This window comes from Halyomorpha halys, unplaced genomic scaffold (genome assembly GCF_000696795.3).
Source record: "Halyomorpha halys isolate HHAL.00 unplaced genomic scaffold, Hhal_1.1 Scaffold1779.1, whole genome shotgun sequence".
NCBI classification, from domain to species: Eukaryota; Metazoa; Arthropoda; class Insecta; order Hemiptera; family Pentatomidae; genus Halyomorpha; species Halyomorpha halys.
This window is the reverse complement of record NW_027114365.1, coordinates 62,157-77,605: the sequence shown is the minus strand read 5'-3', so window position 1 is coordinate 77,605 and position 15,449 is coordinate 62,157. Positions and strand designations below refer to the sequence as shown.

The following is a 15,449-nucleotide window of genomic DNA, read 5'->3' as shown; positions in this document are numbered from 1 at the left end:
TTGGCTCATTAAAATAGTATAATTCTACTATTTGAGTTTTTTTGACCGCACCCGGACCATATTCCTTTCGTGATTTCTTTTACCTTGTGTTATGGCCAATAGTCTGGCTGGACTAGAGTTTTCTTGCCTTGCGCTTGATCGTTGTGTTAATAATACTAAGTAAATATTCTTTAGTAAATATACTAAGCAGGTATCATGAAAAATGTACTGATTGATACATAATTTTAGTATCTCTGTTAAGTATTTATTTGCTTTAATACTAAACCAGAATGATATATAAGAGTTCAAATCATAAACAACTATTTCTTAAAGTTGGGATGAGGATCTTTCTTGACGCAAGTAAAATTTGAGGAATAAGTAACTTCAGCTGGAAATTATTAAAACAGTGAGATGAAATTGTTTGAGGAAATTGCTCAAGATCTCATAGATACAAGTGCTAAAGAAGTGGAGGCCCAAATGGAAGTAGAATAGCCAGGTGGGGGTGGACCCGGATAGAATATCAACAGCCAAGAAACACGTCCAGCCCCTGGAAAAGGAGAGAACACGGAGATGGTAGAAGAGAGGGAGCTAGTAACCAAGAAAATAGGAGCCATGCTAAACCCAGAAACAATGGTCGGCAGGAGGACCGCAAATGCCATGGGTGTAGTAAAGCCGGACACCTGGTAGCACAATGTCCCCGCATCTGATTTTTTGAATATGGGACAGAAGGACATATTGCTCAACAGTGCCCCTATATGTATTGGTGGGGGGAGCAATATAAGACTTAACTGATGGAGGTCAATGAACAAAGATTAGGGAGGAGGAGAATCTCTCAAAGGACAAACAGATCCGCAAGTGAAGTCACAGAATTTTCCGAGACATCAGCGACAGAAACTGAAGCAGGAGACCATGAGCAAGATGAAGGACAGTAAGGCAAGAGGACTTGGAAATGAACAGGAGAAGGAGCTAGGACTTGAGGAGAGTTCTGAGGAGTATACCCACAGAGGTGCTACCCGCACATTGGAGAACAACCATGTGAAAGGAGAGCATGCCAGTTTGCCTACAATAGAGATAGGAGGGGAGAGGTACCTGGTAGACACCAGTAGTTCCAGTACAATCATGTGTTGAGAAGCTGTGGAGAAGTTGTGAAGTGGAGAGAGAACACACCAGATTCAGGTATGTCAGTGTAGATTAACCACCCTGGGTGGCCTTTGTGAGGTAGAGGGGGAGGCAGAAATAGTTTTGAACCATTGGGGATTTAGTATGGGCATCTTGAAAGTGCAAATTGTACAGATCATGTCGAGGAATATAAAGTAATTGTGGAGTGTGATCTGCGAGGGAAGGTGGGTGCTTGGATTAAGAATAGCAAGGGAAAATGGAGGATTAAGATAGGAGGTAAAACCTAAATTGTCGTCAACAACGGAAATGAGGTTGCGTGGATTGGGGCAATCAATCAAGCCGAGGACTGGATATAGTGACTCGAGAAGGAACACGGGGGTATTTTTTTAAAGAAGGGGATATCCTCAGGGTGACTGGGAAGACTGTCTTCACAGGACAGGGTGACATACATAAAGGAGAGAAGATACCCATGCATTTCGTCACCACACCCGGGAGGAACTTGAAAGTTTAAAATGTCAGGGAATCATTATTGACATCATTGCGGGCAGTGAAAAAGAAGAGTGTGCCTGATGAAATTACCGAAAAGTACAGGGTGGTGATAGATTATAGGAAACTGAATGAACACACTATAAATGAGAAGTATCTGATCCCCAGATTCGAAGACATTTTGGACAGCCTAAGCGGGGCGATGGTATTAGGCACACTGGACTTAAATGGGTACCATCAAATTAAAATGCACCCTAATGATCAACACAAGTTAGCATTTACTTTTGAGAGGGGTCAGTTTGAGAGTTTACAAGGATGCCGTGAGAGGACCCAGTGGCGTACACCAGCAGATGCCTTACAGAGACAGAAAATAGAGCAAACAGAAAATAGGGAAAATAGAGAAAACAGAGACAGCGCAATGGAGCAAGAGCTCCTGTGGATAGTGTGGGCCGTCGATCACTTCAGACCATATGTATTCAGCAAAAGGTTCAAGGTACATACTGACCATAGACCACTCATACATACAGACCACAGATGTCATGATACAGTTTCTGCAAGAATGGATGCCTAGAGAGGAAGAACAGGATGAAGCGGAAGAATACATATCAATGTAAGAATCTTCGAATAACAAGAGTTTGGCAGAAAAAAAACCAAGAGACATGGAGGAAATAGCGGAAATTAACGACAAGAAGAAACAAATTATTTGGAAGACGAAAACCACCAGATTGACCACAATTAAATATAGTGAGTATGGGAGAAGTAAAATAACTATGATCTGGTCGCAGCCAGTCGTGAAGAATAACGATATCCGTAGAATGTTGAATAATGCTTCGAAGCCTGGAGAAAAGCTCATTTATGGTTTCAAGGTGCAGGACAAGTCTTTGGAAGCAGTATTGAGCTCTCCGCTTGTGATTCCAGTTCTGAAATCTGATGAAGACCTGAAACTCAGGTCGAAACGTCGGCATAAAATAAATAAATATGGTTTTGTTTATTTATGTTATTCTTTGCTGACTGCACCCCCCGACAAACTTCTCCAATCATTAAGTAATTAATATATGTCTGATCACGGATTGATAAGTATGCTGTGTAATGTAGCAACCCGATGTATTTGGGCAGCATGAATGAATAAAGTATTTCTCTACATATTATACTGTATAGTATAATTTTACAAAGATTGTTCGTAAACTGGTGGGGGGGGGGGTTATAGCATTAGTGAGTTGTTATTTCGATGTCAGGTGATCGAGTAGATCAGCTGATTGAAGATATAATTTGATTACATCATTAAATTAAATTTGAAAAAAAAAAATTTTCGGCCCATCCTAATATGTAGTTCAACTGAAAAGAATGAGGGCAGAGGTTATATAATAGAGTTTGTGGAAGTTAGAACCAAGAACTGAAATCCTCAAGATGATTTACAGGTATTAGAAATAAGATCGGATACATATATCAGCTGTATATGAAAGTTTAGTAATTTATTGTGAAAGAACGGTACATAAGGTTTAATACAAAGTATAGTCCATCACTAGCCACTATTTTGGTTAATATGGTGGGTGGGATAGGACTTCCCAATTAAGCGTTTCCAAACAAATTTTGACTGGCATCACAACATGTGGATGAGCAGTATCATGTAGGAGAATAATTCTGTCGTTCCTGAAGTAGTAAATGGCACATTTTTCTTTGAGTACTCGGCTCAATCTCATTAATGGTGTTCAGTAAAGAACTCCAGTATTGGTTTCAAACAGTTTGAGACACTCATAATACATAAGTTCAAGATGATCCCACCAAATACACAGTGAGTTTTTTTCCATGAATATTTATTCCAGCTTTCTATGTTGAAGCATGGCCAGTTGGTCCCCATCATTTTCTCTTATTTGGGTCATCATAGTGAATAGATTTTTCACCACTAGTGACTATACAATACAAAAAATCATTTTTTTTATGTCAAGCAAGTAACATTTCACACATGCAAAATCAGTGTTCAACATCTGTTGGCTTCATTTCATATGGAACCTAATTTCCTTGATTTTTAATCATTCCCAATAATTTAAAATAAAGTGAAATTCTCATTGAGTCACTTGTAACTCAATTTAAATACAAGTTCTTTTTATGTTTGGGACAAAGCTTCCTAAAATAATACTTCCAATTCCGTGTGTTCGTACAGCTCCTACAGAGGGGGAGGGGAAGGGGGAGAGGAGGGAGGAAGAGGGAGAGAGAGGAGGAGGAGAGAGAGAGAGAGAGAGAGAGAGAGAGAGAGAGAGATCCTAATTATTATGGCCAATATATGATCGGTAATCGATTACATGAACATAAGATTTTTATTACGTCAAACAACAAAACAACTACTCTTAGTTGTTATTATTCATACTGCAAACAGATAGATGACTTCTTAACGTCTCAGTGTGCGCACATATCATCTCCTCACTATGCACTCGTGGTTGTCAGCATTTTGGCCATCTTCACCAGCTTAATCACATTAGCCAAGGCGGGCGGACATACGTCCTTTTGTCATTCTACCTCCTCGAGAACATCCACTCAGGACAACAACCACAACTGGGGCCCCATCAATCACCGGTGATATAAGACTTTTTTTTCCTCTATTGTTCAACTTCAATATAATTTCTTAATAGTTTTAAGTTGGGTAAAGTTCCTTGTTTTAAAATTTTTTTTCTAGTTTATATGTTTGTATATTTTTTTTTTACAGTTTTATTATGTTGCAGTAATTATATTCAATTATTTAAAATACAATAATAACAAAATTCGGCAGTTCATTTATTTTACGAGGAGAAGATGGTTGGGGGTGCGGTCAAAATGAAACACAAATAAGTTGGTGTAACCTATTTAATTGTACCAACGTTCCAGCTAGAGTTTCTAGCCTTCTTCAGGGCTAAGAACCTTGTTCTGTTCTTAGCCCTGAAGAAGGCTATAACAACCACAGTAAGTATAGAAAATAAAAAAGAAAGTATAAATAGAATAGCATAAAATGAATAATTTTACAAAATAGAATTAATAAAATGAAGTGATGAGAGAAGTGGGAAATAAAATGAATACATAGGTAATTGAAAAAGTGGGTAAAATAATATAATTAAGGAAATGAAATAAAAATGAAGTTATATAATGCAAAGAAGTATGAACATATTAGTTATTAATAATTTGAAAATTGAAATATGGAAAGAAAAAGAAAATTGAGAGGAAGAAAATATATGTAACAATAATAATTGATAAAGAGGCAAAATATAAGTGAAGTATACCATAAGAAATGAATAGGAAAAAATATATATATATATTTTTGAAAACAGATATATAATATCTGTCAAAAATATATTTTTGACCTCACCCCCAACCATCTTCTCCAGAAAAGATACCAATAAATCATTTAGAGAAAAAGTTTATCTTTTATTATAAATTAGTCTCTCACAAGAATTGAAAATAACGATATATATGTTTTCTCTTTTGTTTTTTCATATATATAAAAATTGAAAATTTTCTAAATCAATAATAACTGCTATAGATAACAGCAGTTTCTCGTCAAAAACATACATTTTAAAGAGTGCATCAGAGAAGTAAACAAGAGAGAGTTCAATCATAAGTGATGCCATGGAATGGTATATCAAAGATTTAGAAATGGGAGAAATGAGAATATGAATGTGGCTAATAAGAAAATAAGTGGAGGAGGTGACACCTGAAAATACATTAGGAAAATTAACAATTTACATGTGATCAATATCTTTTTATTATTATTATTAAAAATTAATATTGCAGACACAACATTCATTGAATAAGAAGATATGACCTTATTTATGACAATATAAAAAAATAGAGCAACATTTGACAAGTGTACATGTAATTTCATATACAATATGCATCAAATGTAAAAAAGTTTTTTCAGATGATTACAGACAAAGATAAAATAAAGGATAAGATGGATGAGATAATGACAAAAAAGGCACTCAAATAATTAACACTTTAATAGAAACCAACATTTCGATCCACTGTGCAGGTTTTCACCATGGCAAAATAAACAAGACATAAAATATATTGTGGACTAAAATAAAATTATGGTGGGACAATAAGATGACTTGAAGATATAATGCAAACTATGGTGGGAATATAAGACGATGTGAAGATATACTGCAAGCTAAGGTGGGACTGTAAGATGAGAAAGAAAATAATAAAAATGAGCAGCATAAATTAAAAAAAAATATTAAAGTTGAAATAAATTGAGTAGAATATTCTTAATCAATACAATAATAAATGATAATGTACAGCTGGAGTAATACAAAATAAATTCATAAAAATGGTTAGTAAAAGTAAAAATAAATATGGTAGAAACTAAAAGATGGAAAGAAGTAAAGAGGAACTAAATGTAGTAAATGTATGGTGAGTATGATGATAATTAATCAAGGAGATAAAGGTCAAGAAAAAATCAGATAAATCCTAACCTATAGACTAGCAACAGATAGATATCTCAGAAGAAAATGACAGTGTGGGGAAGTGGGGGAGAAATACTTTATAAATGTCAATTAAGCATAGTTTTTGTAACAATATGAAAAAGGTATTATAGTAAGGTATTATGATTATAAATAATATTATAGAAATGAGAAATGTAAGAAGAGATTAAATAATAATATAGAATTAAATAATTAATGAAACTGAGAAATTATAAAAGAGAAAGTAAATAAAACTTTGGATTAATAATACTATAGTAATAATATAAAAATAATGTAATTAACTAAGAGATAAAACGAAAGTAGAGATAATAAAATGAAGAAGAAAAATATAAGTATAAAATGTTGGAATGGGGTACATGGATGAAAATATCTTTTATAAATATGTTTATAAAAAAAACACAGTAATTTTTATTTTCACTCACTATTTACGCAATATATAGTAAGGTAAAGTAGTGAACCATGAAAAATTCTGAATCCAAGTTTTCAATGAAAATATAATTCCCGTATGAGCCCAAATAACTAAGTCTCATAAAATGGTCTGAGTGTATGTATATATGTCATAACAACCATGCTAACATAAAAATATAGTAACAATAGTTTTTTACCTAACCATAAGTACAAATATAGTAAGGGGAAGTTTTGCCACTGTCAATAGTTACAAAGTTGTTTAATTTGAAACGAGTAATAATTACAACTCAAGGAAGGGTGGTAAGTGAACGCATCACACAAGTGTTCACCATACCAGATTTTTTATACAGTAAATTTTTTTTGTTTTTTACAAATACAAATAATAATTCTGAAATAAAAAACCAGTAATGAAAATGAAGTACAATTTATTCAATATGGAGTAAATCTGGGAGGATTATAGAGCATTTTTCTTCCAAAATGTAAAACCTTGGAGGAGTGATGGAATTAACAAAGGGGATAAAGCAAAGTAAAAATTAGAATAAAGGAATATGATTAGATAGGAAATGGATAAAAATTGGAATAAAGGAGTAGGATTAGATAAGAAATTGATAAAAAGTGGAATAAAGGAACAGGATTACATAAGAAATGGATAAAAATTGGAATAATATAAAGAAAGGAGATGGAGTAGAGAAGGAATAAACCAAGAAAATTAGTGATGTTTAATTAGGCTTAAGATACGTAAGTAAGGGAAATAAAGTCTGTATTAACTTTATGGTTTAAGGAATTCCGTTTGAGATTTATATAGGTAGCTTCGAAAATATGTCTATGCTGATGGTTGGGGATAGAAGGAGAGAAGGCCTGTAGAAAGGATAGAAGATTTTTCAAAGGTGAAGAATGCGTGTTCAGATAGCTTGGAGAAAAAATGGGTTATGGGAAGTTATAGATGACTTTCATCACATCAACACACTATCTGTTACTTAACTTCTTTGTTTTTACTTTTATTATTTTTTTAAAAATTTTATTTGGTATTACTCCAACAGTACATTATTATTATTAATTACCGTTTTTGTTACTAGTATTTTACTCTATTTATTTCAACCTCCATATATTTTTAATTCACTCTATTCATTTTTACAGTTTTGTTTCTTATCATTTAGTCCCCCTATAGTTTAATATATTATTTGTATTTGTTTATTTACCCTAGATGAAACATGTTTTTTTAATGAACCCCTTCCAGGTCATTTCTAACATACGAGGGTGATATCTAGAAGTAACCAACCTATTCTAACCATGGTATGGGTCAAGTTTTCATTTCATGGAGCCACCACAGAAATGAAAAAAGTTTAATCCCTAGGCCAGATTTGAACCGGCACTGCTGCAGTCATGACACAGTAGCTTAATCCCCTCAGCTACAAGTGGCCTGAGCCCAGATGAAACCCAGTGACATGGGTCCAAATGCTGGTTTCTAATAAATATTTGTTTGATATTTGAGTATTTTTATGACCAATCAGACTACCTTATTCTTCGATTCTATACGATCAACTATTAAAACTTCCAAAATGATAAAGTAATAATAATTTAGTACAGCAGAACCCCACTTATCCGGATCCAACATACATAAAATATGTATAAACTGTAACATTTTTTTTCTCTTCAAGTCCTTTAATGTTCACAAATTTCCTAATATGGAAAAACTTTTGATCACAATGCTACCATAAATTAAACTACATAATATTAATTAATAAAACATTTATAAAAAATTTCAACATGTAAAGTTTTTTTATTTTAATTTTAAATAAACTATATCCTCAATAACATGGACTTTTAGTGCGAGAATTTTTATATAAATATTTATATTTTTTGTACATTAATACATGATATTAATATCAAGAAACTTTTATTCACTGATCATACCATCTCTTATTCTGAATTTCACATTATCTGGAATAGCCATCCATGACCATATTATTCCGGATAAATAGGGTTATACTATATATGAGTGCATATAACCTGAGCTAAGTCTTCAGAACGTTTTCTTTCTTCAATATATTTCATTATAATTTTCTTTCTTTCAGCCAGAAGGAGTAAGACTATTTGTTTTTGTCTGTTTTTGTCTTCATCAGAAACATCAGAAATTTTCTTTAAGTCTTTTTCAAGGCGTTTTTTAGCTTGACGTTCTGCTTCTAAGTCCTTAAAAAAAATTCAATATTTATGATTACAAAAAAGCATGATTACATCAAAGTATAAATCAACAAGGCATAAAAAATAATGAAAGTAAATAGGAAGATCATTGAGGTAAAATAAGTTTTTATATATAAGTTATGGCCTGAGTGTGATATCAGCTGACAGAGGCCATATCAGCTGATTCGAATGTACATAAAGAGAAACTAGACTAAATATAGGCAATCTTTTATTGGAGTCTGAGTGTGACATATCATATTCCTTTTTTCCTATTTTTTTTTTTTTTTTTTTTTGCTTTCTCCAATACTAAAGCGGTGCCAAAGCCCTTTAGATCCAGAGGAAATGGTCAATTCCGAAAACCATTTTTTTTTCTTCTCTTCACTGCTGCTTTCTTCTCTAGCAATTTCATATGTGTTTAGTGCAAATTTCTGAAGACAGCTATGATGAACAACAGTATATTACGGGACCCAATCTTGACCCCAGGAAAACCCAGAGGTAGCAGTTCTGCCAGAGGCAACTGAGATTCCACCACTACTGTCAATCACTATGTGAGAAGCACATGCCAATTCACTGGAATGGATTAAGGTTAGGACAGCAATGGCATAAGATCTCAGGAAAGAGGAGTCAGATCTTGAAAGGTTCACTGGGGAGATCAGGGAACTGAACCATTTTCTGAAGAGAGGTGATTGTCTAATAGTCAGAATAAAGACAAAGACTGCATATAACCTGTTGGCTAATATGGATTTAAAGCAGAGTTGGGCAAACATTATTCGTATGACGAGAGACGAATACTTTTTTATTCGTGAATTTTCTACTCGAATAATCAATTATTCATACAGAAACATATAATGAACCATCTGAATACTTTTTCATTTGTCATTATTTTACACAAATAATCAATTATTCGTACAAAAACATATGATTAACCATCCGAATACTTTTTTATTTGCCATTATTTTACACGAATAATCAATTATTCGGGCAAAACAATTTGAATAACCACTTGAATACTTTTGTATTCGTCCATTATATAGAAAAATAATCTCTTATTCGAAAAAATTAAATGATTAACCAACCGAATACGTTTGTATACGACATTTTTTGTCTTACAGCTATACATAGATATATTTTATGATCGCCTATAGATTAATTTTAACTTTTCTGATTTCTAACATATAAGGGTCCATTATTATGTTTTGGGATATGTAGAATATGAAATTAATATCTATTTAATTAACGCGTATCGATTTATTTTAACTTTCTTGATTACTAACATATAAGGGTCCATTATTATGTTTTGGGATATGCAGAATATGAAAATAATATCGATTTATTTTAACTTTTCAATCAAGGGATCAAGAAAGTTAAATAAATCGATACGCGATAATTAAATCGATATGGGATCTTAAAATCAATAGCATTTTCAGTTTTGGCATATATTGAAACTTATAAAGAGACTCTAACATGTTAGAAAACAGAAAAGTTCATATAAATCGATACGCGATCTTAAAATCGATAGTATTTTCATATTCAACATATCTCAAAACATATAAAGGGACCCTAACATGTTTGGATTCAAGAAAGTTAAAATATATCGATACACGATCATAAAATCAATAGCATTTTCATTTTTGGCATATATTGAAACATATAAAGAGACCCTAACATGTTAGAAATCAGAAAAGTTCGTATAAATCGATAAGCGATCACAAAATCGATATCATTTTCATATTCTGCATTCTTCAAAACGTATAACGGGACCCTAACATGTTAGAAATCAGAAAAGTAAAAATAAATCGATACGCGATCTTAAAATCGATATCTTTTTCATATTCTGCATTCCTCAAAAATTATAAAGGGACCGTAACATGTTAGAAATCAAGAAAGTTAAAATAAATCGATATGCGATGTTAAAATCTATAGCATTTTCATATTCTGGATATCAGAAAACCTAAAAACTGGCCCCTATGTGTTAAAAAAAAAAAATAATATAAATCGATAGCATTTTCGTTTTGCACTCGTCTAAATATGTGAAATGGGGCCATACATTAGAAATTGAAGGTGGTAAAAAAATAAGTGAATTTAAAAAAAAAAAAAATCAAATTGTTATTCGAATAATTTTGTATTCGATTGAAATAGTATTTTAAATATTCCAATAAAAAAGTATTCGGATTGTTAAGTCGTATTTTTATTTGAATAAAAATTTATTGGTCTCTCATCAATTGAATAAAAACTATGAATAAAAAAGTATTCGTCTCTTGTTAATTGAATAACTTTTGCCCAACTCTGATTTAAAGATGTTCAGGGCAACAGTGGTCTACAGAGAAAAAAGGTCCATTCTCAACCAAATTTAGGAAGATAAGGACATCTTCGTGATGTTCTGAGAAACAGAGACAACCCAGTGAACAGTATGCCGGGAGCTCTGATCTCGGTTCAATCAAATTAGGAACAAGATTACCGAGATAATGGACACAGACAAGGCACAAGTAAGGATGATGTTCCTATCAGAAATCCTGAAAGTTCAAATGGCGAGATAAATAGAAAAGGAGCTCTAGAAAAGCTGTGTAGTGGAGAGAGAACATACCAGATTCAGTTATGTCAGTATAAATTAATCACCATGAGTGGTCCTTGTGAGGAAGAGGGGGAGATGGAGATAGGGTTGAACTGGTGAGGATTTAGTAGAGACAACTTGCCGGTATGAATCATAGGTAGTATGCTGAGGGAATAGAAAATGATTGTGGGGTGTGGCCTGCTAATCCCACCTTGGATTAAGAATAGCAAGGGAAAATGGAGGATTAAGATAGTAGGTAAAACTTAAATTGTTGTCAGCAACAGAGGAACGAGGGTGCGTGGATTGGGGCAATCAATCAAGCCGAGGACTGGATATAGCTACTTGAGAGGGAATACGAGGATATTTTTTAAAAGAAGGAGATATCCTCGGGGTGACTGGGAAGACCCTCTGGGATTAATAATACCAAGGGAAAATGGAGAATGAGGTTGGGGGGTAAAATGTACAAATGTCATCGACAAAGAAAAACTGAGGGCACATGAATCGGAGCAATCAATCAGGCTAAGGACTGAAGACAGAGACTTAGGAGAGAATATTAAGATTTTTTTTAAAAGATGGGGACATGCTTGGGGCTACCAGGAAGATAGTCCATGAGATTGTACTAAAACAAGACAAAGTGACACATGTGAAAGAGCGGAGATATCCGCAGTCACCATTATGCCACCACATCTGGGAAGAGTTTGAAAGTTTAAAACATCAGGAAATAATTATTGACAGTACATCCCTGTACTTTGTGGATGGTGAAAAGAAGAGCACGCTAGGTGAAACTACCGAAAAGTACAAAAGTGCGCTGGGAACCGTGAAAGCAGAGAGAGCTAGCCGTAACGCTTTTGCGAGGATGCGAGGTGTGAGGATGCGTTTGAACGATTGCGGAACGAACGGATGCGACGGCGTGGGCGCCTACGTTTAACTGTACCGAGGTTGTCGGGTTTTCGATTGGGTCCTGTATGAGGAGCGAGATGCCGGTAGACGCGCTATTCGAATGAGTCCCCATAACGACTTTGCCAAGTACCGTCGGCAGGAGATATAAGTGACCATCCCCAAAGACCTTGGTGGGAGCACCAGTAACTAGGCGGGGGTATAGGTCAACGCCTATGAGCAAATCGATGGTGCCGGGAACGCCAAAGGAAGGGTCGGCCAGGACGTGACTCGACAAGTCTCCAATAACCCGCGAAGGAACCGGACGCCTGGGTAAGTCGGATATGAGGTGATACGTTCAACAACGAGCGCACGGACCTTGAAGTTCGTGGTGTCATCGACAAGGGACCGAAGCCTGAACGTCATCGCACCCTTGATGTTGGCGATTTGAGTACCTCCTAAACCGGCGATTCTTCCGTCGAAAGGTTGCAGCTGGCCGCTAATCCTCGTCGCGAGTTCGGCAGTAACAAAGGTGTACTGGCTGCCGGAATCCAGTAGTAGCCGTGCGGGCGCTGAATACAAGACAATTTGGGATGAGTTGGACTCCGCATACGCGTCCCCGGGAGCTTCTGCGATGCCGTCCGATTGGGAAGCGGATTACGACATGATCCGAAACGACCTGCGACAGGCCGAGGTGCGGTACCGCAAAATTAGGGCTCAGCGCGATTCCACCGCTCAGGGAGCCAAAGCGGTCTTTGGCGCGCCGACGCACCCGTCCCAACTGCCCAACATTCGGATCCCGGAGTTCAACGGCGAGCTATCCTCCTGGACGCGATTTCGGGATACTTTTATCGCTCTTGTTCACAACAACACGCAATTGGCACCCGTGAACAAGATGCACTATTTAAAAAATGCCCTCAGTGGGGAACCTGCGTCGCTGCTAGCCGGATTCCCATTCGATGCCATCTCCTATCAGCCAGCTTGGGACGCGCTGGTGCGCGAATATAATAATCCGCGCGTTCTCGCTTCAAGATGTCTGCAAAGGGTCTTGAACCACAAATGCCCGACGTCTGGCGGAGAACGTGCGAAGTACGCTTCATATTTGGCCGAGGTTGGTGAGGGGGTCGAGTCGTTTCGGGCTTTGGTTTTGGAGGACGAAACGGATGTCATCCTGTCCACACTAGCTCTCCGAGCTTTGGACCCCGTCACCAGACGGCACTTCGAGCTTGCCCATGCAAGCAGCGAGTTCCCCACGGTCGATGATATAGCGTTCCTGAGACAGAGATTAATGGCGTGCAAGCTGTCTCACGAACTCGATATGCACCCTCGTTCCGACACTCCACGTGACAAGCCTGCCGGTAGAGGAAAGGGCGGAGTCTCCTTGCTTGCCAGCAAGGTCCGCACGAAGGACCGTGTTTCTCACCCGGGGCACCAAATTTTGTTACATCGGGACCTGCTCGTGCTATACTGCAGGTGTCCCGAGTGTAATCTTATGATTGTAATTAATGTGTGGAAAAGGGGGGCTGGAAATTGTGAGACACTTTCTGCTCAAAAAACCATCCATGTATATTTTCTGTATTTACAATGTTAACTCCCTGGAGGGGCAAACTGGTTAATGTGTTAGTCAATTAATCGAATATTATCTATAATAATTTGAAAACAGAATATTGGGGTCTCATGTATTTTATTGGCTTATCTGATTGTGTGTGACGTCTTCTAGGCCGCTTTCTCGTCCAGGTGTGCTGGGGGCGAAATGGTGAAAACCATGTATCTCGCCCGATGTCTGAAAAGACGTATTTCCTCTTCAAGGGCTGGCCAGCGTGTCCTGGAGCCTGGCGTGATGGTAGGGGTAGGCCAGGTCCTTGCTTGCATGATGCTTAGGCTAGGGCAGCATTGCAGTTGCAGCGTCTTCGGGGTCTTCCGGTGTTCGCGGCAAGGGGGGGGCATCAGAAAATGAGACCCCCGACCCCGACTTTATATAAATCCAAAAAAAGAATGGAAAAATCGGATTACTTAAATCCCACAGAGGTGATAGATTACAGGAAGCTGAATGAGAACAACATAGACTATGTTGCAGGGTAACCTATGGCAACCGAAAGATTGAATTGAGGAGTAGCCATATGCAGGTATTAGTAGTGCCACATTTGGCCAATGGTTAACTCAACTACCCAACAACCTACTCAAGAAAGGTGATCGTCACTCTGATCGTGGAAGACAATATCAGGTGGTGAATGGACATGCTAAAGCAGGAGCCGGTGCTTGCGTTCCTGGATTTCACTCGGCAATTTAATAACACTACAGATGCGGGTGAGTAAATGCTGGGAACGGTGTTATCTCAGGAGGGTGAAGGGAGAGATCGCCCCGTGGTGTACATCTCTAGAGCCGCCTGACAGAGATGGAGACCAGATATGCTTGTGCTGGAACGAGAGGTCTTGGGAATAGTATGGGCTGTTGACTGCTTTAGGTCTTATCTGTTCAGCAGAAGGTTTAAAGTACAGACTGACCACAGGCCCCTGCAATGGGTGGGAAAGTTTTGAGTTGTCTAGTAGTAGAGAGAGAATGGACGAGCTGGCTCAGCCTTTTGAGGATTTGAGCAAGTTCCTTAACTTCCCACCAGAGCGCAGCGTTGTTAGTTTAGACGGTGTCCGCTAGATAGTAGTGAGAAAACGGGCGAGCTGGGACACTTCCGTGGGCAGCCAATCAGAAGCCAGCATTTTGGTCACGTGACCTATGGCGGGAGATTTGAATTCAAATATTCGGCTCGACCCACCCTTAACCACTCACGTGGTCCGTCATGTGATCATTAGCTGACCAATCGGAGGCTAGTATTTGGTCACGTAACCACCTGGCTGGGGATTTAAATACAAATTAAGTTCGACATAGCCTTAACCACTCACGTGATCATTAGGCCACGGCCTCTTTTAAGTCACGTGACTGCCACCAGGGGCTAAGTGTGCCCGGTCACCATTTTCGTTTTTGATCGCCGCCATTTTATTATGAGGGTATCGCGACCTTTTTCTATTCGTTCAGCGCCATATTGTGAGGCTGAGTCTACTCGGACTCCATTTTGTTTTTGATCGTCGTCATTTTTATTATGAGGGTTTCGCGGCCTTTTACTTTTCGTTCACCGCCATATTGATCTTACTTGTATGACCATATGAGGCTTACTTGTTTTGGAAGAGGCTGAGTCTACCCGGACGCCATTTTGTTTTTTGATCGTCACCATTACGAGGGTCTCGCGACCTTTTTCTTTTAGTACACCGCCATATTGGTCACGTGACTTATGGAATTGGCAGAGGATGAGTATACCCGGCCGCCATTTTGTTTTTGATAGCCACCATTGCATTATGAGGGTCTCGCGACTTTTTCTTTTCGTTCAGCGCCAGATCGGCTGGGGCTGA

At 37.3% G+C, this 15,449-nt stretch overlaps 1 protein-coding gene across 1 annotated transcript in view; it reads right to left on the bottom strand.

The window, feature by feature from the left end:
• Positions 1-15,449, bottom strand: part of LOC106690622 (CTTNBP2 N-terminal-like protein) — a gene marked incomplete at its 5' end in the record, with an annotated part of 87,652 nt that overhangs the window by 34,760 nt on the left and 37,443 nt on the right. The window contains 1 exon segment of the mRNA XM_067051561.1: positions 8,451-8,630. Within this exon segment, the coding sequence (XP_066907662.1) occupies positions 8,451-8,630 (180 nt within the window).